Below are 27,977 nucleotides of genomic sequence, written 5' to 3' on the forward strand. Positions count from 1 at the left end.
TGGGTGCCGTCAGAATGAGAGTCCAAACAGCTGATAAAAACAACAATATTCCACACCACTCCAGTCCAGTCCATCAATTAACGTCTTGTGAAGTGAAATATTGGGTGTTTGTAACAAATCCATCAAGGCATTTTTAATTTGAAACGGTTGCTTTTGACTAAAATACAATACTATCGCTTTTTCCAGTGAAAAAGTGGTATTATCTGAATCAGGAGAGAAATATCAATAACTGTTTATGAGTGAAATATGTTGGTGGATTTTTCACTGCATGAAGTGTTATGAATTATGGACTTACATTTTGGTCAGAATTGATTGTTTAAAACACCTTAATGATGGATTAGTTTCTTACAAATGCACAGCTTCTTACTTCACAAGATGTTAATTGAAGTGGTGTGGATTGCTTGTGGATTATTGTGGTGTTTTCATCAACAGTTTGGACTCTCATTCTGACGGCACCCATTCAGTGCACAGGATCCATTGGTGAGAACCACACTGCAAAAAAAATGCTTTTCTTACCTAGATTTTTTCGTGCCGTTTCCAGCCAAAATATATAAAAATGTTTAAATCAAGAAGGATTTTCTAGACGATTAAAAATTATTTCTTGTTCTTAGAAAAAACAAGTCAAAATTAAGTGAGTTTTTGCGTAGAACAAGCAAAATAATCTGCCAATGGGGAAAGCAAAAACAATCTAATTTCAAACAGAAAACAATATTATTTTTCTTACCACATTGGCAGATTATTTAGCTTGTTACAAGCAAAAACAAACTTAATTCTGAAAACAAGAAAATAATTTTTACTCGTCTAGAAAATCCTTCTTGATTTAAGAATATTTAGATATTTTGGCTGGAAACAAGACAAAAAGTCTAGGTAAGAAAAGCATTTTTTGCCGTGCAATGGGCAATAAGTTTTTTGGGTTTAAATGACAGTGGAAACGCCTCGAATGCTTTTTGGAACAGGGTTTCAGATAAGACGCGGAAAAAGACTACAGATAAATGGTCAAAGATGTCAATTTACTACGTTTGCAAAAGAAAAACAGCACAACATATCCAATCACTACCTACAAATAAAGGCAACAAAGCACTGCTATATTCATCTCTTTAATATCTAATATAAAAACAGTAAAATTGAAATACAAAGGAAAGACAGAATGGACTTTTTACTCTTTCAAAAATATGGTTATTCCTATTTCCCAGCCTTTTACCAAACAATTTGTTCCATCTAAACATATTTTGACTTCTGCATATCTACATCATACAACAAAGGAGAGAAACACAATATGCAGACATACTGTACACATCAGTAATGAAGAATAATAAAGATCAACAGAACTCTTACTTCAAAGTTTCCAAAACACAAACAGAGCAACAGAGGGCCGAAAATCAGAAAGAAAGTGAAATGACCCTCGGTGGCAAGCGGTTGATCATGTTGTCATCTCATGGCCTGTCATCTCTGTCGGTACACAGCACATCTGTTCAATGACTTGCAGCCCAATTGCATCAAAGACGACGCAGGATTTGACCGCCGCCTGGTCAGTGTTGATTCCAGCAGAATGATGAAATATTCTAGCAATGTTTTTGTCAGGATAACAAAGACAAGCTTCATCCACAGGGGATTAACCTATCAAAGTACAGGAAGTTAATATTCATGGATGCTCTGTGTTCTCTGAAAGAATGATACAACAGCTACGCTTCACAAACCCAAATATGAGAGAACGGGAATTAGAATTCAATGATAAAGTGAATATTACAGCAGGACATGAATAAATTCTGCTGTTCTGGTTTACACAAACATTCAAGCATTATAAAAGCCTATCGTTGGGCTAAGTATATTTATAATGTCAAATAAAGCTGATTTTTATTATTTTTTTAGTTCAAGTGCGTTCAAATCTAAGAATGTCTTTATTTTTTGTATTTGGCTAAACACTGATTCAATGCAGTACTAGCATTCATTTTTATCTCAGTCCAGACAGTCCGAAAGAGTCACAAAGCACTTTGTCTGAGGGGAAGAGATGAAGACTAGAATTTTTATCCTTATACAATTGCTCCTACTGCTGGACAAAACTGGAAGCTGCATGTGACAAACACAATAAAACTGCACTGATTGAACTAACTGTGCCAAACAACATCATATTTGCAGTGCTATCAGGCTGAAATTGTAGACACAAGCACTATAAGCCAAATCGGGCCGGTGTTCGTTTTGGCGTCATGGGCGCTTCCTCTTTCCGTCCCGGGGTGCAGATCTTTATCGCCCTGTTTGGAAATGATAAAAAGACATGTTTATTTCCAGATGTTACTTTAAATAGAAAGTTCATGTGTGTGACTGTAATGTCCCATGCATCAGAAGTTGTGAGGTTTGCTCTAAGGTTAAATGAGAAGAATAGACAGAGCGGTGACAAGGAGCTTCGGGCAGAGAGAAAAGGACAGTTTGTCTCTGTGGGGACCTGCGGGACACGGGTCTGATGTAGCTGACAGGGCGATCTATCATCTTTAATTACAGCAGTGCACAGCGCTCCCCTCCTCACACCGCCAGCAATTACATCCATCAGGCCATGACCCTCCTGCTCTTCCACCACAGACTCAGCTCACACCTCCATCACTTCACTTTCTGCTGCCTGCCATCCTCCCATTGAACTTTTAGCTAGTTTAATACTTCTTTTTCTTAATGCACATTCCAATTAACTACATTTCTATGATTTATAAAGAAAATGTGAGTCTCTGGCATTGTGCTATAGTGTTTTGAGTCTTTGCAGAGGCTCACTTCTCCATTTTGACATTATTTTGAGCATTTTTCAGCATGTTGCTACGTATTAATTAAAGAATAATGCACTCATATTTAAATTTTTAAATAAAAAAATTGGGCATGAATTCAAATTTTATTCATGCGCAGGCCATTAACTGTAGATAAGTCTTTCTTTATCAGAACAGATTTGGATGAATGTAGCACTGCATCGCTTGCTCACCAATGGATCCTTTGAAGTGAATGGGTGCCATCAGAATGAGAGTCCAAACAGCTAATAAAAACATTAGTCCAACAATTAATGCCTTTTGAAGCAAAAAACTGCATGTTTGAAATAAACAAACCCATCAAGGCCAAAATATGAGTCCATGATCTATAATAATGCTTCCTCCAGTGGAAAAAAAGTCGATCCCCCTGCTGTTGTCTCATAACAAAATCCAGACATATGTGTCTCTTTTAGACTGTTTTCACTTGTAAACAGTGCATATTTCTCTCCTGATTCAGATGAGAGATACTTTTTCACTGGACAAAGCAATATTATGGACAGAGGACTCGCATTTTAGCTGGAAGCAATGGTTTGAAGTTAAAAACGTCTTGTTGGATTTATTACAAACACAGCACCCATTCACTTGTGAGCAAGTGATTTAATGATAAATTTCTCAGAATCTGTTGGGAAACAAACTCATCTACATCTTGGACGGCCTGAGGGTGAGTTTTCATGTTTAGGTTAATTATTTGTGGATATTTTATGTCTACATTTTTGGGTAAAAATGCCAAATGCACAGCAGTGGAATGCAAAAGCAAGTTCTGGAGACAATTTTTAAAAGCTGAACTTCTTTTGCTCAGCAGAATGATAAAAGTGTTGTGTGTGAATTAATTAGCTTACACTTTTGAAAAAAAATATGGTTATTCTTATTTTACAGCCATTACAAAAACATTTTTTCTAAAAAAAAAAAATTAAACAGGCATCTATGGAAGCCACTTTCCACCAATGAATAAAAAAGTGAAAAGTTATTGTGAAAGCTTATTTGTTCGGCTTTCATGTGATGTATAAATATTACAAAGCAACAGACTTTTGTCATAGAATTGCGTGATATAAACTCAATTGTAAGAAAAAAAGTCAGAATTGCAAGATAAAAACTCTCAAGTCTGACTTTTTTTCTTGCAAATGCGATTTTATATCTCACAATTCTGGCATTTTCCTCAGGATTGTGAGCATTTCTCATAATTGAGTTTTTTTTCCTCAGAAATGAATTGCAAATCTGAATTAATAACTCGTAGTTGTGAGAATATATCACTAACTTCATTTCTCATAATTGCGAGTTATGATATCAGAATTCTAAGATATAGACGTCAAATTCAGACTTTTTTCTCAGTATTGCGTGATGTAAACTGAACTGCAAGTAGTAAAGTAAGAATTCTCACAATTCTAAGAAAAAGTCAGAATTGCAAGATGTAAACTCACAATTGTGAGAAAAAAGTTAGAATTGAGAGATATAAACTTAAAAGTCAGACCTTTTTTTGTGACTATTCTCAATTTTTTGTGTATAATTCAAAATTTTGATATCACACAATTCTGCCTTTATTTCTTAGAATTGCGAGTTTATATTCTGAGAATAAAAGTCAATTCACAAGTCAGAATTGCAAGATAAAAACTCGCAATTTGCGACTTTCTCAGGATTGTGACCATTTCTGAATTGCGAGTTTATATTTCTGAGTTTACATTGCAATTTTGTTTTTTTAATTGCGAGTTTATATCTCACAATTCTGACTTTATAATTTGCAATTGTGAGTTCATACCCCACAATTCTGAGAAAAAAGTCCAAATTTGATGTAAAATTGTGAGATAAAAAGTCGCAAATACCTTTTTAGTTTTTTTTTATTCAGTGGTGCAAACAGGTTTCTATAGGTTTCATATCTAAATCAGGCAAAATGAAAATATTTGATAATGAAAGAGGTTCTTTTGTCTTGTCAGGAAGCATCGACCCAGATCACGAAACACCAGCAGAACACCATAGCAAATGCACATCAACCCCCTGACAATTAAGCACAACTTTCTAGCACTTTATGGCAGTGATTTTCAAAGAATTTTCTTCAGAAGAAAAGGTAAAATGTCCTCTAAGTGACCTGTGGGTCCTGCAGGATTCAGGTCAGGTGAGATGAGCTGTGATCTCATCTTAGATCAGTCGGCGTCTTTCTATCAGCTTATTTAAAACCCCATCAAGGCAGCAGAACCCAAGAGGGAGGCCGGCACCTTAATTATCCATCTCCCCATCATGCAAACCAAAAGTCTAATCTCCACTTTTAATGTGATTATTGTCAGGACGTCCATCACACGGACAGTCAGCCGAAGGCTTTGATACAGAGATAAAAGTCCTGATTAATTAATGAAGTGTTATTTTACAGGACACATTTCTCGCTTTTGTGGAGCTGACAGGTGTGTGTAAAATTAATTTCCCCGGATTAGTCCGAAAATTAGCGCCTGTCTCTCTCCTCCCCGTCCGTGGCGGCACAATTTAAATTGCTACAGTAATGGGGGTCACCCAGGAGTCAATATTATTTCTTTTTCTCTCCTGTGAAGACAGAAGGTGAGAAAAGCTCATCATGGGGAAGACAAGAAGACGTTAGGTGAGGAAAGAGATGAGGAAGATGGAGGCAGGGGAGGGTGCGAAGGGGATAATAGTCTTCCCCAAAATTGCGACATTAGTATTTCAGCACGGCAGCCATTTGATGGCTTCCTTCTAAATAGGATGATTCAGATTTTGTGAGAGTCGCTTTGAAAAGCAGAAAGTGACTCTAAAGCCTGAGTGACAGCAGTGATGGTTGAAGTACCTGACGCTGCCCACATTGTTCTTCCTGTCCTGCTCCTCTTTCCGTGCACGGATCTGTTCTTGTGCGAGAGACATCTCCTCCTCCATGTTGGTGATCTCCTCCTTGGCTCTTCTTCGGTTCTCCTGGAGGACGGACCGAAAGTGAGTGAGACCAAAACAGAGACAAATATGTACTGTAAGTGTTGGGTATGATATTAATGAAGGATGTCGCTCACCTGTCTGGTCTTTCCTGCCTGTTTGACACTGTAGAACATTGGTCCCAGCTCAGCCAGCCACTCGCCGTCCACCGCCGTCACACACTGCATGTACTCCTGAAACACAAACACACGTGTCAACAAATTACTGTTCACGAGCATTTGGGTATGGGATATTTACACTATATTGAATAACATGTTGTTGGTATAATATGTCAACATTACTAATAGATTTAATGTGCTTTTAGTCAGAAGCAATAAAAGATGATAAGTGTTGATTCAAAACTGATTTAATTCTTTAATTTAGGGATGCACCGAAATAAAAATTCTTGGCCGAAGCCGAACAAACATTTTTTTCATCATTGCATAAATTAAATAGCCCATATTTGCTTTTTATAGTTTTGTCTTGCTTTTCAAAGAAAAACTAAAATCAATTACAAAAAACATTTATTTAACACTAAACATTTTTAGCATTCTAGTAGACATTACAGCCTACCAACAAAGCACAATTTAACTTAAAACTAATAAGTTTGTCAAAAAAATATTCTTTGGCCATTTTTAAGACCCCCTTCTTGAGTCAGGCATGTGTTTGAAATGTACAGATAAATGCAGCTTTGCTGAGCAAAGGAAAATGTTATAATAAATGTATTAATAGAGCTGTTGTAATGATTGTTATCATTATCTTTGTGTTATTTTTTATTTAATAGAACAACAGTAAAATTACAATACTAACATTTATGAATGTTGACTTTTATTTTGGTGGAAACCTACAAGAAGACCTCAGTACTACTTTTTGCTGACAGCAGCAGATTTATGAATGATTCTCATTACGCCGTTTCAGTGCAGATTTTCCTCGCGCTTTGGACTTTGAACCCTGGCTAAGGAGCTCCTGCAGCGCTGTCAGAATAAATACAATTTGTGTGTGTGTATTAGACAACATAACGTTCTACAGTTTATTTACTAATGGTTTAAGGCCATTTTGTGATTTCAGTCACCACACAGTAATCACTGTTGGCCTTTTCGCTTATTCCGACAAACACTGAAAGAGCTTTTATTGTTATTTTTGGGCCGAATAATTTCGGTTGCCGATCATTCGGTGCATCCCTACTTTAATTCAATTTGTTTGTATCACTAGAAAAACTTTCAGCATGGATGTAATATGTTTATATTACCATGAATTAATGTATATAAATAAAAGAAAAATTACTTCCTTGTGTTTATTTTGTGAAAAGCACAGTGTAAAACATGCCTAGTTCATTTCAAACTTGGTTTTCACTGTATTTCAACCCATTTTAGAGCAAATTCATAAATATAGACATAATATGCCAACGATCTTATATGAATACATATACATCAACAGTAAAAAAACAGTTATTTTGTGAAATAATAATACAGCAAATATAAATACATTTAAAATATTTTTATATATCTTAAATTGTAATTTTTTCCTGTGATCAAAGCTGAATTACTCCAGTTTTCAGTGTCACATGATCCTTTAAAAATTCTAATATGATGATTTGCTGCTCAAGAAATATTTATTATTATTATCAATGTTGAAAAATGTTATTGCTGCTTAATATTCTTGTGGAAATCTTGATACATTTTATTTTTCAAGATTCTTTTTTTGAACGATGTTCAAAAAAAAAAAAAAAAGATGAATAGAAAGTTCAGAAAAACGGCATTTATTTGAAATAGACAATTCTGTAACTTTATAAATTTCTTAATGTATTTACTGTCAATTTATTATGTTCTTGCTAAATAAAAGTATTAATTTCTTTAAAAAAAAATCGTATTGACCCCAAACAATTTTATGGTAGTGTATCACGGCTTTCACAAAAATATTAAGTTTAATAAAAAAAAGTTTAAAGTTTGACAATCTAGTGATGATTTTAGTAATAATAATAATAATAATAATAATAATAATAATAATAATAATAATAATTTTTAAATATATTAAAATAGAACAGAGTATTTATGTTAAACAATCTAGTAATGATTTTAATAATAATAATAATAATAATAATAGTATTATTTTATTTTAAGTGTAACAAATTTTATGTACAACATAAAAGAACATAAATATTAAAACAACATAAAATCACTGGGGGAAAAAAATAGAAGAACTGGATAAAAAAAAAAGACTGCAAGCTGGGTTCAAATCTGCATCCCCTATATAAGCACCAGAGCTTACAACAATCTTAAGCAAACTTTGATTAACATTGATAATAATAATAATAATAATAAGAAGAAGAAGAAGAAGAAGAAGAAGAAGAAGAAGAAGAAGAAGAAGAAGAAGAAGAAGAAGAAGAAGAAGAAGAAGAAGAAGAAGAAGAAGAAATAAGCACAAAATCATGAGCAATGAGCAAAAAAAAAAAAAATTAAATAGAAAAGAGTATTTCTTTTAAATCGTTAAAATATATTAAAATAGAACTAAGTATTTACGTAGAACAATCTAGTAATGATTTTAATAATAATAATAATACTTTATTTTTATTTATTTTGTAATTTGTGTAATTTCCATAACTTTTATTAACACAACATTGGAGAAACAACATAAAATCACTGGGGGAAAAATAGAGGAACTGGATAAAAAAAGACAGCAAGCTGGGTTCAAATCTGCATCCCCTATATAAGCACCAGAGCTCAGTGTCAGAGCATGTGCACCAACTAACTATTACAGCAAATTACAATTAATACTAACTGACATCACATTACAGTCAAGAACTGAGGAGGAAGAAGTACCTTTGTGGTCATGACCAGCTCATGGTAGATGATGTAGTCAGGGGTGTAGCCCATGCCGAACAAAGCGCTGGTGGGGTGCAGATGGCAGGGCATCCCAGTTCTCACATTCACATACTCCCCTATTCCCTAAAGAAACAAATACAGGTTATGAAGATGCTTCACATGCTGCTTGATGACACTGAATCCACCATTACTTTGCTGAAAATGTACATGAGTAGTTGTGTACCTTTAATTTAGCAGCCTGGTGAAAGTATGCAGCACAGATGCACTTCCTGATCACATCCCAGTCTGAGCCGCAGGAGATCAAGTTCATTTTCTGCTGCACCATGATGTCTTTGAGCTGAGCTCGCACCTCACGCACCTGTGATGCACCACACAGAGTTATTTAGTTAACGGAAAAATGAAGTAAAATAAAATAAACAAGAAAGCACACTTATTTCTCCGCTAAAATTACACACCTCAGCTTTCAGAGAAAATGTATAGTTAAACTATATATACACATGTATTAGCATAACTTCAAATTTTAAAATACAACCTCAATTACTTTTTATACTTTTTTTAAGTTTATAAAAAAATAGCTTAAGGATTTCCTTTGCTCCCAACCACTAGAATATGGAAATAGCTTTTTTTTTTACCTTAATTTGTGGAAGGGTGGACAGAAATATTTAAAAAGCTAATTAACATCTATGTCTTGATATATTTCCAAAACAGTGATATTATTGTTAAACAAAACTAAAACTCAAAATATCTGTGTTAAATAAAGCTGTAATAAAATACAATATCTGACCCTAGACCACAAAACCAGTCTTAAGTAGCACTGGTATATTTGTAGCAACAGCCAAAAATACATTGTATGGGTCAACATTTTTCTTTTCTGCAAAAAAACATTAGGATATTAAGTAAAGATCATGTTCTATGAAAACATTTTGTAAATTTCCTACCATAAATATATCAAAAATTAATTTTTGATTAGTAATGTGCATTGCTAAGAACTTCCTTTGGACAACTTTAATGGGAATTTTCTAAGTATTTAGATTTTTTTTTTTTTTTGCACCCTTAGATTCCAGATTTTCAAATAGTTGTAGCTTGGCCAAATACGGTCCTATCCTAACAAACCATACATCAATGGAAAGCTTATTTATATAAATCTCAATTTAAAAAAATTGACCCTTATGACTGGTTTTGTGGTCCAGGGCCACATATAAATATTACATGAAAAAAGTAAAGTAAAATGAAAATTAGAAATGTTGCCTTGGCAAGTAACTGAAGTAAGAAAATAAAACTATAATAAATAAATAAAATAAAAAAATAAATCTAAAATTGAACTGAAATAGTAATATTATAAAAAGCTAATAAAAACGACAAACACATAAAATAAATGAAAATAATAAATATATATATATATATGTCATGTGTGTGTGTGTGTGTGTGTGTGTGTGTGTGTGTGTGAGAAAATAAAAGATAATTAAAAATATTCATAAAAACTTGAATACTATATAAATAATAATAAAATAACAGGTTTGAAGAATTCCAATATTAGAAAAGAGCAGGAGCAGCTGAATTACGAGTAAATCTACACTGGGAAGATGGGCTTTTAATAAAACTTGCCTGTATATGCAGGAGAAAGCCAAAAATACTTAAATCAATACTACATTACTACAATACTACTGGCAAGCTCATCCTTTAAGGGGAAAGTTCACCCAAAAATGAAAATTCTGTCATTAATTACTCACCCTTATGTTGTTCCAAACCTGTAAGACCTTCGTTCATCTTCGGAACACAAATTAAGATATTTCTGGATGGAATCCGACAGCTTTTTTACCAAGATCAAGGACCAGAAAGGTAGCAAGAACATCATTAAAATAGTCCATGTGACATCCAAAATATCTTAATTTGTGTTCCAAAGATGATCAAAAGTCTTTTGTGTTTGGAACAACATGAGGGTAAGTAATTAATGACAGAATCACCCATTTTTAGGTAAACTATCCCTTTAAGGTTTCTATTTTAGAATGGGATAGATGCAACTCATATTACTACTCACTTTCCCAAGTGAAGAGGATATTTACATAGAAGTCTTAAATGGCTGAACAGCAAAAAATGCACATTTAGCAGTAATGGTCAGAGATGTTGACAGTTTTTAATGTAAAACAATTCTGGTCACCATTGTATGTGGAGTTCAGAAAAAACAAAAAACAAAAAAAAAGAATGATATTGCTTCTAAAATAGCACCAAGTTAACATACCTTTCGCATGGCTTTGGTGTGGATGAAGTGATCGTTACACCAGATGCTGGAGTAATTGTTGTTCTTCCACTGTAGGTAAACATTGAGGTAGGTCAGGTGATCACTCTCAGGCACTGAGAACTTCTCTCTCACCTGGTCACTCTCCTCCTCTCGACCCTAGACAAGTAACAGCAGATATAAGCGTTTAGAAAACAGCAGCACCTGATGCACAGTACATTAACAGCTCAACATGTCCTTGTGAAGAGTCTGTTATTGCTTTCTGGTGTAAAGAACATGAGAAACATACTTCACCAATGCATACTTTGTACCTTTGGTCTGTAGAAAATGGACGGCACTGATAACATGGAGACGATAATGAGAATGTCGGAACTGCAGCCCATGTCACATGACACGATCAGCATTTTAGACAGAGCCGGATCTAGAGGAAACTCCACCATTAGCCGCCCGGTGGGTGTCAGAGCACCTGAAACAGAAACGAGAAAAAAAAAAAACATCCTCAAATACAGGCAAAAGTCAAAAGGGATTAGAAAGCTCCTCATTCGAAAGTGCTGATGGTGGGAAAATGATTCCACTTTGAGATTCTGATCAAACTTTTTCAGGAGCTCAGATTTCAAAGATTACATGACAGACTAAGAAGATTAGTGAGAGTGCGCTGTGAAAAGCAGAGCAGATATTTGGGCAGGTAAGCCTTAATCAGAAATAATCTGCTGTTAACACAAGACGAGAGCTAGAGGGAAAAGTGCTCCACATAGTCAAATCCCCACAAACCCCCGAGAGATACGCAGGAAATGAGATTGAGATCCCTCTCTGGTCACACAGACAGTTTTACTTCAGTTGCTACAGCTGAACTTTGAGTAAGACCTTAACACTTCACTGCAGCACTTCACAAGCTTCAAATCTACCCAACTAGAATGCAAGACACACTTAAGAACTCAAAGAGCTTTATTACCAAATAAATATACAATCACTACCATCAGTTATCTTTAAACACTGATATATCCAAACACTTTCTAGTGAATACAGGTGCATCTCAATAAATTAGAATTCAATGCACACAGACTGAAGTAGTTTAAGTCTTTGGTTCTTAATTGTGATGATTTGGGCTAACATTTAACAAAAACCCACAAATTCAACAAATTAGAATACTTCATAAGACCAATACAAAACATTTTTAGTGAATTGTTGGCCTTCTGGAAAGTATGTTAATTTACTGTATATGTACTTAATACTTGGTAGGGGCTCCTTTTGCTTTAATTACTGCCTCAATTCAGTGTGGCATGGAGGTGATCAGAATGTGGCGCTGGTGAGGTGGTATGGAAGCCCAGGTTTATTTGACAGTGGCATTCTGCTCTTCTGTATTTTTTGGTGTCTTCTTTCTTATTTTTCTCTTGACAACACCCCATAGATTCTCGATGGGGTTCAGGTCTGGTGAGTTTGCTGGCCAGTCAAGCACACCAACACCATGGTCATTTAACCAACTTTTGGTGCTTTTTGGCAGTGTGGGCGGGTGCCAAATCCTGCTGAAGTCAGCATCTTTAAAAAGCTGGTCAGCAGAAGGAAGTGCTCTAAAATTTCCTGGTAAATGGGTGTAGTGACTTTGGTTTTCAAAAAACACAGTGGACCGACCAACATCAGTAGATGACATTGCACCCCAAATCATCACAGACTGTGATGACGACGTAACACTGGACTTCAAGAAACTTGAGCTATGAGCTTCTCCACCCTTCCTTCAGACTCTGGTTTCCAAATGCTCTCGTCTGAAAAGAGGACTTTGGACCACTGGACAACAATGTATTTCTTCTTCTCCTTAGCCCAGGTAAGACGCCTCTGACGTTGCCTGTGGTTCAGGAGTGGCTTAACAAGAGGAATACGACAACTGTAGCCAAATTTCTTGACACGTCTGTGTGTGGTGGCTCTTCATGCCTTGATTCTTGAATCGATTTTGCTTGACAAGCCTCTCAAGGCTGCGGTTCTCTCGGTTGGTTATGCATCTTTTTCTTCCACACTTTTTCCTTCCACTCAACTTTCTGTTAACATGCTTGGATACAGCACTCTGTGAACAGCCAGCTTCTTTGGCAATGAATGTTTGTGGCTTACCCTCCTTGTGAAGGGTGTCAATGATTGTCTTCTGGACAACTGTCAGATCAGCAGTCTTGTCCATGATTGTGTAGCCTAGTGAACCAAACTGGGATGATTCTGAAGACTCAGGAAACCTTTGCAGGTGTTTTAAGTTGATTAGCTGATTGGCACGTCACCATTGGTGTTTTTTTGTTAAATGTGAGCCAATATCATCACAATTAAAAGAACCAAAGACTTAAACTACTTCAATCTGTGTGCACTGAATTTATTTAACACAAGTTTCACAATTTTAGCTGAATTACTGAAATAAATGAACTTTTCCATGACATTCTAATTTATTAAGATGCACCGGTAAATGCCACTTCAGATGCATTTTCTGTTTCCTCTGCATTGCAAAGGCGAATTTTGTTGATACTGATTTCATTTGGTTTGGTAACAGTTTCTAATTCACTGATTAAATGTAAGAATTTGACTCAAAAGATAATGCACACTTATACAAAAATGGCTTTTTAAAGGTTAAAATGCCAGTAAAAGATAAAAATCAATTTAAACTTTTTAGAAAAGATTAATTTATATCTGTGTGAACTGACCACAACACAGTATATGTAGAATATTAAAACTAGGGCCGGGACTCGATTAAAAAATTTAATCTAATTAATTAGAGGCTTTGTAATTAATTAATCGAAATTAATCGCATTTTAATCGCATATAAATATTTGACCTGAGAACAGTGAGAAGTAAGTTTTTTCATATGGATTTTTAGTATACCATTGAATAATGACTGAATACATAAATTTAAGCAACAAAATATTGTTTATTTTTGTTCAACAAAGTCCAACAGACCAGTGCAATATTGCCATTAAGTGTAGCAATAGGATATTTAGAAATATAGTAGCCTACATTTTGTAACGGTCTGGGTGTCTGTCCCTTTAAGGCTCGGGGTTCAGGAATTTCCCTTGCACGGCACTCAAATGTATATGCGGGAGGAATCAGCCTCTTCCTCGTTTTGTTGTTTCTTCCTTTTAAATAATAACCTCTTTTGTTAATGGTGGCCGGCTTCGTGTGGTTATTAACGCACAGTAGGTTACAATTTCAGAAATTCAGGTACCCTATAGGTAGGTAGACCTTCTGTAAAAGCATTGAGGTGATACTTGAGGCTCGATGAACGCTAGTTGGTGCTCCAGTATAATCGGTCCGCCGAAACTCATCCAGTGAGAAACGTTCCGCGGTGCAAAAAAAAGTGCGATTAAAATGCGTTAAAAAAATTTAACGCGTTATTTTTGTGTAATTAATTAATCTAAATTAACGCGTTAAAGTCCCGGCCCTAATTAAAACATTTAGGAGTCAACTGTCCACAGTAGTGTTTAAGATATCAGCACAATAACACACTCTGCAAAATAGCGTATAATTATTTATAAATTTAGATAGAAGATATAACATTTTGGTCAATATCGCACACTTCTAATGGCAATAAAATCAGAAATCAGAATCAAAGATTTATGCGGTATTATGATGATTTTATCTTTCTCAGGGCAATATCTGATTCTATTGGTCTAACCTGTGTTGTCAAGCGCTCCCAAGATCCACAGCTGGTACATTGAGTTCAGCATGTTGTCTTCAGGTGGTGGGTCCATGAAGTGGAAGAGCAGGAGATCTTGAACTCCCAGAGATTTGAGCAGCAGCACAACATTGGCCAGGTTAGTGCGCTGGATCTCTGGGATAGTAGTGGTAAGCATTTCATTCTTGAAGGCACTCTGAGTGTACAACCTGAAGTGAACCGACACAAAAGAAAGAAAAGTCAATTCATTTGAACATCCATGCCAGACACGACGTGATACACACCGTAGAGACTGACTGGCTGTTTAAAGTGTAAAATTGACAAATTAATCAAACACATGAATGTAGGACAGCACTAAAAAAAAAGTTTTCTACCTCCCACCTCCAGAAGATCTAGAGGGAAGCCTATAACAATGAGCCATTTACAATATACTTCTGAGCATCTTAAAATATCACAGCTCTCCTCACCCTCCACAGTGACAGATCTGAGAGAACAGCAGATTTCTGCAGTTATTCAACTAAATGGATAATCCCTCAGAAGATGCGTGAAGAAGGAACTCTGGCAAGCTCTGTAGTAGAACATATGCATTTATGCATATCAGTTCTACTGGCTCTTGTGAAGATGCGGCAATCACAGCCAGAGCTTTTGAGCTATGGATTCAACACGCATGTCACATGGCTCTGGCTGAAGAGAATTGATTCTTGATGCACAGATGTTTGGTAAAGGATACATGTGACTACTCCGGCACATGCCACACACTTTCACGAGCAGCCAGAGACACTCACAGGGAGGCAAAACAATCCCCTGCGTGAGTTTCCTTTGTGTGACCGCAAAACAGCAAGACAGCGTGTCGCCATATCTTCGGGACTGTGCAGATTTGAAAAAGGTCACAGTCAAAAAGCCCACAGGAGCCTTTGTCTCACATTCTCAGAGGTGTAAACAAAAATTAAACTGCGTGAAATCCTCTCAAGATTACCGTCCTGTCCCCCTCCTGCAGTCGCCCTGCCTCACTGATAGATGTTTCAGAAAAGAGGGACTGGTGATCTAACGAAAGCTCATGATCTGCCTGTATAAGCAAAGAGAGGCCAAAATCTGTATTTACACTACAGAGACACCTGAGAGATTTGCTGTCTTTGGATGATTTGTTACAAAGTACCGGTTATAAAAATATAACCATGCATGTGTTTTACTTTTTCTTTTTTTTCTTTTTTCCTCAATCGCCAAATGATGGATGGAACTAATTTCTCACTGACCCACTCTTCCTTTTCTATAATCTGTTATACTTAGATGTACACTGCCACTCAAGTTTGGATCAGTAAAATTTTTTAAAGTACAGAAAAAATGTAATATTGTGAAATATTATTACAGTTTAAAATAATGGTGTTATATATTAATATATTTTAAAATATAATTTATTCCTGTGATGCAAAGCTGATTTTTTATCATTCTTTCAAAATGCTTCTAATATACAGATTATCGATGTTGGAAACAGTTGGGCTGTTTTGTTTTTTTTTGGAACCTGTGATACTTTTTTCAGGATTCTTGATGAATTAAAGGTAAAAAGAACAGCATTCATTCAAAATATAAATCTTTTCTAACAATATATGTCTTTGCTATCACTTTTTATCAATTTAACACATCCTTGGTGAATGATTTAGATGGTAGTTTATGTTGTTACAAAAGAACACTGTTCTTTTCAACTTTTTATTTGTTAAAGAATCCTGGGGAAAAAATAATAAAAAAATCCAACAAAATATTAAGCAGCACAATCGTTCTCAACATTGATAATAAATCAGCGTATTGAAATAATTTCTGAAGGATCATGTGACACTGAAGACTGGAGTAATGATGCTGAAAATTAAGCTTTGTATCACAGGAATAAATTACATTTTAAAATATATTCACATAGACAACAGCGGAAATAAATAAAAATTGAGTTTCCTCAATTGCACTGCACAGCATTTTAGATTCCATTTTTGTAGCAATTTTTTTTTATATATAACAATATTACCATGTTCTTAATTAGGTTTATGAAGATCAGGGTTACTAAGGGTTATCGTTAATTAAAACCAAAACAAAAACCATTAAAAAAACATAACTTGAAATAATAGAAATGTTAATTAAACTAAAATATTTAAAAAATATATGGGATACATTGCATTTCAGCTAGCTGCCAAGAAAAAATATCGAATTTTAATTTAGTTAAACATGAACTACTGAAACAACAAAAACTAAAACTTTAAAATTATGGAAAACAGAAAATAATCAAATAAATAAATATATATTTAATTTAGTGAAATATATATTTAATTTATTTAATTAATATTTATTTAATTAATAAATATTAACAAAAATGATAAAACTTACAAATTACTATAATATATTTACTACTTCTTAAATAACACTGATGAAGATTTAATCAAGATTCAACATGTCAATCAATCACATGGCTTTACTTCCGATAAAATGTATCTGAAATTATTCACATGCTTTGTGTATCAACTTGACTATATCATTAAAAATACAATCACTTCAAAAGAATAAGTTAAAAACTTGAATCTTGTCATCCCCCAAAAATAGAACATATTGTGAAATATTATTGCAGTTTAAAATAATGGTGTTATATATTAATATATTTTAAAATATCATTTATTCCTGTGATGGAAAGCTGAATTTTTAACAGCCATTACTTCAGTTTTCAGGGTCACATGATTCTTCAAAAATCCTTCTAATATGCTGATTAGTTACTGTTATTATCAATGTTGGAAACAGTTGTGCTGCTTTTTCTTGGAAGCTGTGATTATTTTTTTCAGGATTCTTGATGAATAAAAGGTTAAAAAGATATACAATAACTAAAAAACAACGAAATAGTTGAAAGCAAGACGGTAAAGGTGACTAACTGGAGTTAAGAAAAATACAGGATTCAGAGATTCAAGGAATCACAATGCAATGAGTATCGATTCCCTGAAGCACAGCATCATTCCATGTACATTCATTTCTGACTTAGACCCACTATAAACTTTGTCATTGTTTTTAAAATTTGTTTTCCCCTTTGCTCAAGAATAATCAACAGTCTATTCTGATCTGTTCTTACCTGAAACACTGTCCTGGTCCTGTTCTTCCTGCTCTTCCAGCCCGCTGGTTTGCATTGGCTTGACTGATGGGGTACACCTGCAGTGCATCCATGCCAATGCGAGGGTTGAACACCTAAAAACACAAAGTAATACATCTGTAAGTATCAGATACACCATTAAGGCTCTTATTAAAGACTAGTGGCTGTTAGCAGTTTCATTTCGTTTTACCTTCAGTTTGCAGTAACCTGAATCCACCACAAACATGATGCCATCCACAGTCAGAGACGTCTCAGCGATGTTTGTAGCAACAATACACTTCCTCACTCCATCAGGAGCCTGTCAATAAACACACAGATTTAGTTCATAAACCATCTAAAACATTTTGTCTCATGATCAGGATTTTAAAGTGTCCAACAGAAACAGAGGTTTACCTTTTGGAAGATCTTGGCCTGCAGGTCCGAGGGCAGCTGGGAGTAAATGGGCAGCACTGCCAGGGCTGGAGCATTCTCTAGATCCTCCAGTCGCTCCACAATCTGATCTGACGTCACCTGCAGCAGCACAAACATCATTTAGTGTTATACATTGCCTCATTAGACAACACAAACTATAACAGCCTATATTTAACATATTTGTTACATTTCCATTTATGAAAACTGTGCAAAATATCACAGTACATATGAATATATCACACATAAATACTACTGGTCAAAAGTCTAATTATTATAAGGTTTTCTTTTTTAATGCTTTGAAAGAAATATCTTCCACTCACCAAGACTGCATTTATTTGCTCAAAAATACCATAAAAACAGACATATTGTAAAATATACTTAATTCAAATATTAGTTTTATAATACAGAATATTTTAAAATGTAATCTATTCCTTCGAAAAACCAAAGCAGAATTTTCAGCATCATTACATGATCCTTCAGAAATCATTTTAATATGCTGTTTTGGTGCTCAAGAAACATTTCTAATTATTATTATCATCAATGTCGCAAACACTTATGGTTGCATTCTTGTGGAAACCGTGATACACTACCATTCAGAAGTCTGGGGTAATAATTAAAAAAATAATTAAATTAATACCTTTATTTGACCAAGAAGGCATTAGACTGATCAAAAGTGACAGTAAAGGCATTTCTAAAATTAATTTCTATTTCAAATACATGCATTTAAACTTTTTTTCCATCAAGAATCTTGAAAAAATGCATCAGAATTTCAACAAAAATATCAAGCAGCAAAAACGGTTTTCATACAATACTAAATGATCCTAATAATAATAATAAATGCAGGAAATCAGTATATTAGAATGATTTCTAAAGATCACGTACCACTGAAGACAGGATTAATGGTGCCACATGAATAAATAACATTTTAAAATATTATTTTTTTTTTTAAGTATTAAACTTAACTAATATTTCACAATATTACTGTAATTTTTTTTTAAATACAGCCTTGTTTTTTAAAAACCTTTTTAGCATATTAAGAATGATTTCTGAAGAATCATGTGACATTGAAGACTGAAGTAATGAAGCTGAATGTTGAAATATGCTGAATGAATTACATTTTAAAATATATTCAAACAGAAAACAGTTCTTTTAAATTGTAATAATATTTCAGAATATTACTGTTTTACTGCATTTTTGATTAATAAAAACAGTCCTGTTGAGCACAGAAGACATAAAACATTAAAAACCATACCAATCTCAAATTTTTTGAAGGGTAGTGTACATATATGTGACCCTGGACCACAAAACCAGTCATAAGGTTAAATTTGACAAAACTGAGATATATACATCATATGAAAGCTCAATAGATAAGCTTTCTATTGATGTATGGTTTGTTAGGATAGGACAATATTTGGCCGAGATACATCTATTTGAAAATCTGGAATCTGAGGGTGCAAAAAAGTCAAAATACTGAGAAAATCACCTTTAAAGTTGTCCAAATTAGGTTCTTAACAATGCATATTACTAATCAAAAATTACATTTTGATATATTTATAGTAGGAATTTTACAAAAAATCTTCATGGAACATGATCTTTACTTAATTTCCTAATGATTTTTGGCATAAAAGAAAAATCCAAAATTTTGACCCATGCAATGTATTTTTGGCTATTGCTACAAATATACTCCAGCGACTTAAGACTGGTTTTGTGGTCCAGGGTCACATATTATTAATAGTGCAAATACATTGTAATTCCATTCATAACATCATTTGCATGACTCAAGAATCTCCTCACCTCAATGTCCTCCTGTCCAGGCATGAAGATGAGGATGTCACCATTCATCCCGCTGAGATGAATCTGTAAGGCCTGTTTCACAGCCGCCTCCACATAGTCCTCCTGAGGAACCTGAATCGCAGCAACACTCAGCGTCAGTCCAGCACACCAACCAGCTTCAACTTTAACTAAAGACACTATTAACACCCCACCTTGCTGAACAAGATATCCACTGGGAACGTCCTGCCGGGAATGTGGAAAATAGGAACATTGCCGAAGAATCCTGCAAATTTGTCCGAGTCCATGGTGGCAGATGTGACAATGAGCTTCAAGTCTGAGCGTCTAGACACCACCTAAGTAATCAAAAAGTCAGTTTGATAAAAGGGATAAAAGGGAGAGGATGACTCATCAGTATCACAATCTAAATTCAACAGTACTCTTTTACTATTTATATACGTGTACGAAAACCAATTAAACTGACTATGGTGAAAAGAGTATTCATATGGATGCATGTGAATGTGGCTGAGAAGGACAGACAGACGGAGGCATGGCTCACCTCTCGGAGCAGCCCGAAGAGCACGTCAGTGTTGAGGGAGCGCTCATGGGCCTCGTCCATGATTACCGCGCTGTAGTGGTCCAAATCTGACTCCCGCAGAGATTCCCTCAGAAGAATACCATCCGTCATGTATTTTATTACAGTCTTCTCTGATGTACAGTCTTCAAAACGGATGGCATAACCAACCTGGTGTGAGCATTAAAGAAATAAAACCATTTAGCCATGGAAAAATCATGATTAAAATGCTGTGATTACAATGATACAATTGTACAATAATATACACTACTGGTCAAAAGTTTGGAATCATTATATGTATGAATTTTCAACATCATTACGGCAACCTTCAGCAGTGTTGTGGAAAGTTACTTTTAAAAGTAATGCATTGCAATATTGAGTTACTCCCTAAAAAAGTAACTAATTACGTTAGTTACTTTTTATGGAAAGTAATGCAATATGTTACTTTTGCGTTACTTTTTAAATCTGGGTAGGGCTTGCTTGTTTGTTTTTACTATAAAAAGTTCTACTTTTGGCAAACGTTAAAGCCTTTTTACACCAAATGCCTCAGGCTTAGAGAAAAGTAAATTCACGTCTGTACAGTAGACCGCAGAAAAAAAAAAGTCAACTCTTCTGCAATAAAAAAGGGAAAACAAATGTTAGATTCTCTTAAGTAATTTTTGCTTATGAGTATGGATGAATTGGATCATCGAAGGTCGGCAGCAAAGATATCAGTTCATAAAATGGGATTAAATACATAAAGGATAATTGTATTTAACATTTAATTATTGCAGGTTTGCGTTTCATTTCACTGTTTTTATTCATTTTGAGTAATACTGTATCTGTTTTTTTTAAGTGAGTGCGATGAATTAATGCATGTTCACATTTATTCTAGAACTAAAGTAACATCTTACTCACAATTTCTCTCAACATGGGGACAGGAGAACTTTTAATCAATAAAAGGGGGGTATATTTGAAAAAGTAACTCAGATATTTTCTTGTCAATTAAAAAGTAATGCGTTACTTTACTAGTTACTTTGAAAAAGTAATATTATTACGTAACTTGCGTTACTTGTAATGTGCTACCACTGGTCTTCAGTGGCATATGATCAGAAATCATTCTAATATGCAGATTTGCTGATCAAGAAAGAAGGCTGTATTTATTTTAATAAAATTACTGCAAAAACAGCAATATTGCAAAATACTATCAGTTTAAAATATTTTTATTGTTATTTTTAAAACATAATTTTCACAATTTCAACGTATTATATTACACTTGTATTACAATAAATACTATATCAAATCTATATCAGTGTTATTATTTTAGTTTAATTATATATTATATAATATTTAGTATTTTAGTATTTGGTATTAGTAATTTTGCTATTTTTGTGATCTGTATTATTTTTTTTTATAATTTAAAAATTATTTTTATTATATGTCTATATAGTTTTGAGTAATTTCAGGTTAATTTGTAGTTATGTTAGCACTTAAACTAAATACAAATTAGAAATTTGCCTTGGCAACTAAATTAAATAAATACATAAATAAGTAAATATGTTTTTATTATTTCAATTAATTTACCAGTCAACAGACTTTTTATTTTATGGTTAAGTTTTAGTTCATGACAATAACTCTCGATTTACAGTATACCATGTTCTTTCTGGTTGCAGAAAAACACTGGTAATAAATGGAGGTAAACGGGTAAAATCCATGGAAATTTACATAACATTTATTTATTTTATCTCACAATTGACACTGTTTTCTTGCAAATGCAAGTTTATATCTTCTAATTTAGACTTTATAACTCAATTTAACTCAAAATTAGTGATTTTCTGCCTCCAGATAGGCTTCGCCCATAAAAAACATCATCCCTGTTTCCTATCTGTAAGACTATCCCACAGTCTAACGTCAATTTCGTCAAATACAGTGGTTATTGCTGAGTGACAAGCTTTTGTTATAAGCAGAAAATGACATCTAATCAATATAATCTATACTCTTTTTTTTAATCCATCTATTTTGTACCGTATCCGTGTAATTGTCTAGCTGTAGCTCTCCCGGGTTTTCGGCAACCATGATGTGCGCATATCCCGAATGTTTACCAACCTAATGGTCTATTGCCTTCTAGATAAACTAACCTGCAAGCCACTTTAAATCCAGCAGGTGGCAGTATTTATCCATAATATGAATATATGTGTCAATAAAATGTACAGAAAAATAGTCCAGGCACACAAGATGTTAGGCACCAACCTCTTCTCCCAGGTTACTGTTAATTTCTTCACTGACTCTTTTGGCCACGCTCATGGCTGCCACTCTGCGGGGCTGTGTGCAACCCACCATGCCATAGCCGGTGTATCCATCCTCATGAAGATACTGTGTTAGCTGAGTCGTCTTACCGCTGCCCGTTTCCCCCACCACAATCACAATATTGTTATCCCTGCCAGAGAAGATACAAAACACAAAGAAAACATCAGCATACCAGGTAAATGGAAATATGAGCTCACAATTTAGTGGCAGAGATTGTATTTAAGAAGCAGATGTAAGTGAACTGATTTGAGTGCCATCCGGACCTGATAATGTTGAGGAGCTGCTGGCGAACAGCAAAGATGGGCAAATACTGCCTCTGCTCTAATAGGGTCTTCTTCTTAGCGAACTCACTGCTTGCTTCATTCTTCTCCTTCATGTGGTCAGCAAACTTCTGCTCCGCTCTGAAAAGATTCAAGTTAAGAAAGAGGCCCATGAAGACAGATGTTTTTCAATTTATGTGTTGATTCTGGAATTCTGCAGCATTCTGTGGAATGGATTTAAACATGCTCAAATGTGCCAAGCACAGCTGGGAAAACTACATGCTTGATATCTAATATATAAAATATATCTACACTACTACCGTTTAAAAGATTATTCAAATGTTTTTTTTTTTTAAAAAGTCTAGTAAAATATTTGATCAACAGAAACTGTGATATTGTAAAACATTACAATTTAAAACAATATAAAGTTATATATTTTAAAAATGTAATTTATTCCTGTAATGCAAAGCCTATTTGCTGATCAGGAAACATTTATTATTATAAATATTAAAAAGAGTTGTGCTGCTTAATATTTTTGTGAAAATCGTGATGCATTTTACTATAAGGATTCTTTACTGAATAGAAAGTTCAAAGGAACAATATTTATTTGAAATAGCAATGTTTTGTAACAATATAAATGTCTTTACTGTATAATATAATATACAGTAAAATGTCCCTGATCAATTTAATGCATCCTTGCTATATAAAAGCAATCATTTCTTTCACAAAAATATCTTACTGACCTCAAACCTTTTAACAGTAGTGATGACACTTTTCCATGCATCATGGTATCACAACTAGATCATGACCAAGTGTGTCTACAAGAGGGATTGAATCTAAACATTTGATCCCTAAAATACAGTTGAAGTCAAAAGTTTATATACACCTCGCAGAATCTGCAAAATATTAATTACTTTACCAAATAAGAGGGATCATACAAAATGTATGTTATTTTTTATTTAGTACTGACCTGAATAAGATAATTTAAAAAAAATGAAAATTTTTTACAAATAGTCCACAAGAGAAAATAATAGTTGAATTAAAAAAATTACCCCAATCAAAAGTTTGCATACGCTTGATTCTTAATATTGTGTTGTTACCTGAATGATCCACAGCTGTTTTGTTTTTTTGTTTAGTTGTTCATGAGTTCCTTGTTTGTCATGAACAGTTAAAATGTCCACTGTTCTTCAAAAAAAAAATCTTTCAGGTACCACAAATTATGTTTTTTCAGCATTTTAGTGTATTCGAACAGTTTCCAACAACGACGGTATGATTTTGAGATCCATCTTTTCACACTGAGGACAACTGAGGGACTCATATGCAACTATTACACAAGGTTCAAACACTCACTGATGCTTCAGAAGGAAAAACAATTAATTTAAAGTTGGAGGAGGGTGAAAACTTTTTGAATTTGAAGATCATGGTAAATTTAACTTATTTTGTCTTCTGGGAAACAAGTAAGTATCTTCTGTATATTCTGAAAGGCAGTACTAAATGAAAAAAACATTATATTTAGGCAAAATGAGAAAAATGTACACATTTCATTCTGTTTAAAAGTTTACACCCCTGGCTCTTAATGCATTGTTTTTTCTCCTGGCACAGCAGTGAGCATTTGAACCTTCTGTAATAGTTGCATATGAGTCCCTCAGTTGTCCTCAGTGTGAAAAGATGGATCTCAAAATCATACAGTCATTGTTGGAAAGGGTTCAAATACACAAAAATGCTGAAAAATTAAAGAATTTGTGGGACCTAAAGGATTTTTCTCATGAACAACTATCATAAAAAAAAAAAAAAAAAACACACAGCTGTGGATCATTCAAGTAACAACACAGTATTAAGAATCGCATATGTAAACTTTTGAGCAGGGTTATTTTTATCTTATTTGTGTCAGTACTACATAAATAACATGCATTTTGTATGATCCCTCTCTAATTTTGGTAAAATAAGTAACATTTAGCAGATTCTGCAAGGTGTATGTTAACTTTTGACTTTAACTGTATATACTGTAAAATAATTTTATAATGTTTTCAAAAAGATGGAATCATAAAAAGATATTTATGAGTGACAAAATTTCTACCTGTAATCCACATTTCCATCTTCTCCAACAGCTTTCCCTTCTGATCCATCCTCCTCTGTTTTCTTGATTCCCATAATGTCACCCAGTTTGGTGCCAGCGAGCTCCCAGTGTTTGTGCTGTGCCTGTCAGGTGAAAGAGCCAAATATAACAATAGTTACATCTACACTACTGCCCTGGAGTGAGAGGAATGCAAATGAAAAGAAATGAGATGTGCACCTTCTTTCTTTCTTTCTGCTCTCTGTGTCGTCGGACCAGCTGACTGCCCTTGCGAGAAATGATGGCCATGTCTGAGGTCGCGTCTTTCACTGGAATGACCGGCTCAGGCTGGAATCGCAAAATAATCAATTAAAGACTCACAAGTTCGGTAACTCACAAATAAACACACTCATGCTTAGAGACTTCTGTACCTGCTTAGTGAAGACAATCCTCCCGTCCAGGAAGGGTGGCACAAGGTTATGGACAAGCAGATGGACTCTGGTTGCATTGTCTTCCTCAAAATCCTCATCCACCTCCAAACGCTGAACCACTCCACTGGTGAGCATGCGGTTGGTTTCCCAGCGTTCGTTATCCTGTAGAGAAACACATATGAGAGTAAGCAAGATGTGTTGAGGTTTTTAAGGCGCAGATGGGTGAGGATGTGCATCGGTACCTCATTGATTTGCCGTTTCTGTGCTGAGATGCGTTTCTGGGTCTGCTTCTGTAGTATCTGCTCCCTCTTCTTCACATATTCATCTGAGCTGGACGTCAAGGGGTTGTGGAACTCATCAAAACCTTCGTCCATCATGTACCAGTCTCGATCAGCTTGCTGTTTGGACATAACACACTTAGTACTCACCAAAATATCAACTTGAAATGTTTGCGGTGAAATAAACAAGCTGAGTTGTTTTTTTCTTTGAAATAATATGTGCTAACGTATTGAGCACACTGAAGGTACAGTTCACCCAAAAATGAAAATTCTATCATTAATTACTCACCCTCATGTCGTTCCAAACCTGTAAGACCTTCATTCATCTTCGGAACACAAATAAATAAAAAAAAACACTCCACTTTTTTGGAAATAGGCTCATTCTCCAACTCCCCCCCCCGAGTTAATAAGTTGAGTTTCACCATTTTGAAATCCATTCAGCCGTTCTCCTGTTCTGGCGATATCACTTTTAACATAAATCAGCATAGATCATTGAATTCTATTAGATCAATAGCAACGCGTTCAAAAATGACCAACGAGTTTCGATATTTGTCCTATTTAAAACTTGACTCTTCTGCAGTTATATCGTGTACTAAGACCAGCGGAAATGTAAAGATGTGATTTTCTAGGTCGATAAGATTAGGAACTACACTCCCATTCCAGTGTAATAGTCAAGGAAGTTTGCTGCTGTAATATGGACGCAGCAGGGGCAGTAATATCACGCAGCGCCTGAAATTAGTTCCCAACAAGGTAACTTCCAACGAGGAACGCTCCCTGTGCATGCAGTTGGTCACGTTGTGCTGCGTGATATTACTGTGCCTGCTTCAGCCATGTTAGGGCAGCAAATTTCCTTGACTATTACGCCGGAATGGGAGTGTAGTTCCTAATCTTATCGACCTAGAAAATCACATCTTTACATTTTCCGCCGGTCTTAGTACACGATATAACTACAGAAGAGTCAAGTGTTAAATAGGACAAATATCGAAACTCGTTGGTCATTTTTGAACGTGATGCTACTGGTCTAATAGGATTCAATGATCTATGCTGAGCTATTCTAAAAGTGATATCGCCAGAACAGGACAACGGCTGAATGGATTTCAAAACGGTAAAAATCAACTTATTAACTCGGGGGGGAGTTGGAGAATGAGCCTATTTCCAAAAAAAAGTTAAGTGTTCCTTTAAGATATTATCAATGAAATATGAGAGCTTTCTGATCCTGCATAGACATCAACGCAATTGACACGTTCAAGGCCCAGAAAGGCAATAAGAACATCGATAAAATAGTCCATGTGATAACAGTGGTTCAACAGTCATTTCATGAAGCTAAGAGAATACTTTTTGTGCTCAAAGAAAGCAAAAACAATGACTTTATTCAACAATTTCTTTTTTTCTGTGTCAGTCTTTAATGCACGTTCAGGAGAGTACCACGATGCATTTGTGTGCTTGAACATGGTAGTTGTGTGGCTTTCTATGCATTGTCAGAAACTTTCAGCTCTCATTTTTGGTTGCACTATTCCTTTTAAGACAGACCACAAATACATAGTAAGAATCATAAACAGAAGGTTTGAAGAGGAAAATGACTATTTGAAGTTTAGGCACTCACCTTCTGATCTTCCTCCCACTGTTCCTTCTCCTCTTCATTATTAAATAGGATGCCGTCCTCCCTATCCTCTCTCTTATCGCCTACAAAACAATAAGCAAACAAACAAAATAAAATCTATAAATCTAGAGGGAAGTACCTCAGTACCTTTGGGAAGTACCTCAGTTTTGAAAAAAAAAAAAAAATTCATATATATATATATATATATATATACATATATATATATACACACACACTGTATATACACACTATATATCCACACTGTATATATAAAATATACACAACTAAAAAAGTTTTAATGAACAAAGTTTTAAAATATATTAAAATGTAAAAGTCCATAAAGAAAATTATTCATACAAAAAAATAACATTTTATTCCCCCTCAAAAGAACTTGTAAGTGGTGTATTTACCTTTTCCTCGGGACAGGCGTGGGGTGGAGCCAAGATGCTTCCTGTCATTGGCCCACTCATTGTACTTGTATGATGGGGTTGGCAGAGGAGTATCTGCTGGATACTGAGGTTTACTTGACCTGAACAACAAAAGTGACAATGTTATTTCTATTAATACTCTTTCTGACAACACAAACCATGTCAGCACAAATAATCTTCAACCAAACATTATTCACTGAGGCTCTAATGAAGTGACTCATACCGGTCTCTCCTCTCACTGTCGCGGACTGAACGATGGCTGTGCTCGGAGCGGTCGTCCCGGTGTGAAGGGGCAGGAGACGGGCTCTCCCAGTGAGAGTGGCGTGAGCTGGAATATCCACTGTCATCTTCATCCCAGCTGGAGCGTGATGGAGTGGCCAAATCTGTGTGGA

At 34.8% G+C, this 27,977-nt stretch overlaps 1 protein-coding gene across 1 annotated transcript in view; it reads right to left on the reverse strand.

Moving 5' to 3' along the window:
- Positions 1-991: 991 nt before the first annotated feature.
- Positions 992-27,977, reverse strand: part of dhx38 (DEAH (Asp-Glu-Ala-His) box polypeptide 38) — a 34,360-nt gene continuing 7,374 nt past the window's right edge. Inside the window, exons 5-27 of the mRNA XM_073835647.1 lie at positions 27,809-27,968; positions 27,568-27,686; positions 27,161-27,240; positions 25,522-25,677; positions 25,280-25,441; positions 25,089-25,196; positions 24,873-24,994; positions 22,799-22,936; positions 22,479-22,665; positions 20,235-20,420; positions 19,891-20,031; positions 19,700-19,810; positions 17,888-18,004; positions 17,685-17,792; positions 17,477-17,589; positions 14,383-14,591; positions 11,054-11,208; positions 10,746-10,901; positions 8,730-8,864; positions 8,504-8,629; positions 5,783-5,878; positions 5,569-5,690; positions 992-2,249 (exon numbers count right to left, since the gene is read on the reverse strand). Coding sequence (XP_073691748.1) covers positions 2,168-2,249; positions 5,569-5,690; positions 5,783-5,878; positions 8,504-8,629; positions 8,730-8,864; positions 10,746-10,901; positions 11,054-11,208; positions 14,383-14,591; positions 17,477-17,589; positions 17,685-17,792; positions 17,888-18,004; positions 19,700-19,810; positions 19,891-20,031; positions 20,235-20,420; positions 22,479-22,665; positions 22,799-22,936; positions 24,873-24,994; positions 25,089-25,196; positions 25,280-25,441; positions 25,522-25,677; positions 27,161-27,240; positions 27,568-27,686; positions 27,809-27,968 — 3,089 coding nt within the window. The 3' untranslated portion in view covers positions 992-2,167. The remainder of the gene's footprint in view (positions 2,250-5,568; positions 5,691-5,782; positions 5,879-8,503; positions 8,630-8,729; positions 8,865-10,745; positions 10,902-11,053; positions 11,209-14,382; positions 14,592-17,476; positions 17,590-17,684; positions 17,793-17,887; positions 18,005-19,699; positions 19,811-19,890; positions 20,032-20,234; positions 20,421-22,478; positions 22,666-22,798; positions 22,937-24,872; positions 24,995-25,088; positions 25,197-25,279; positions 25,442-25,521; positions 25,678-27,160; positions 27,241-27,567; positions 27,687-27,808; positions 27,969-27,977) is intronic.

Source organism: Garra rufa, chromosome 3 (assembly GCF_049309525.1).
Source record: "Garra rufa chromosome 3, GarRuf1.0, whole genome shotgun sequence".
In the NCBI taxonomy this organism is placed as follows: Eukaryota; Metazoa; Chordata; class Actinopteri; order Cypriniformes; family Cyprinidae; genus Garra; species Garra rufa.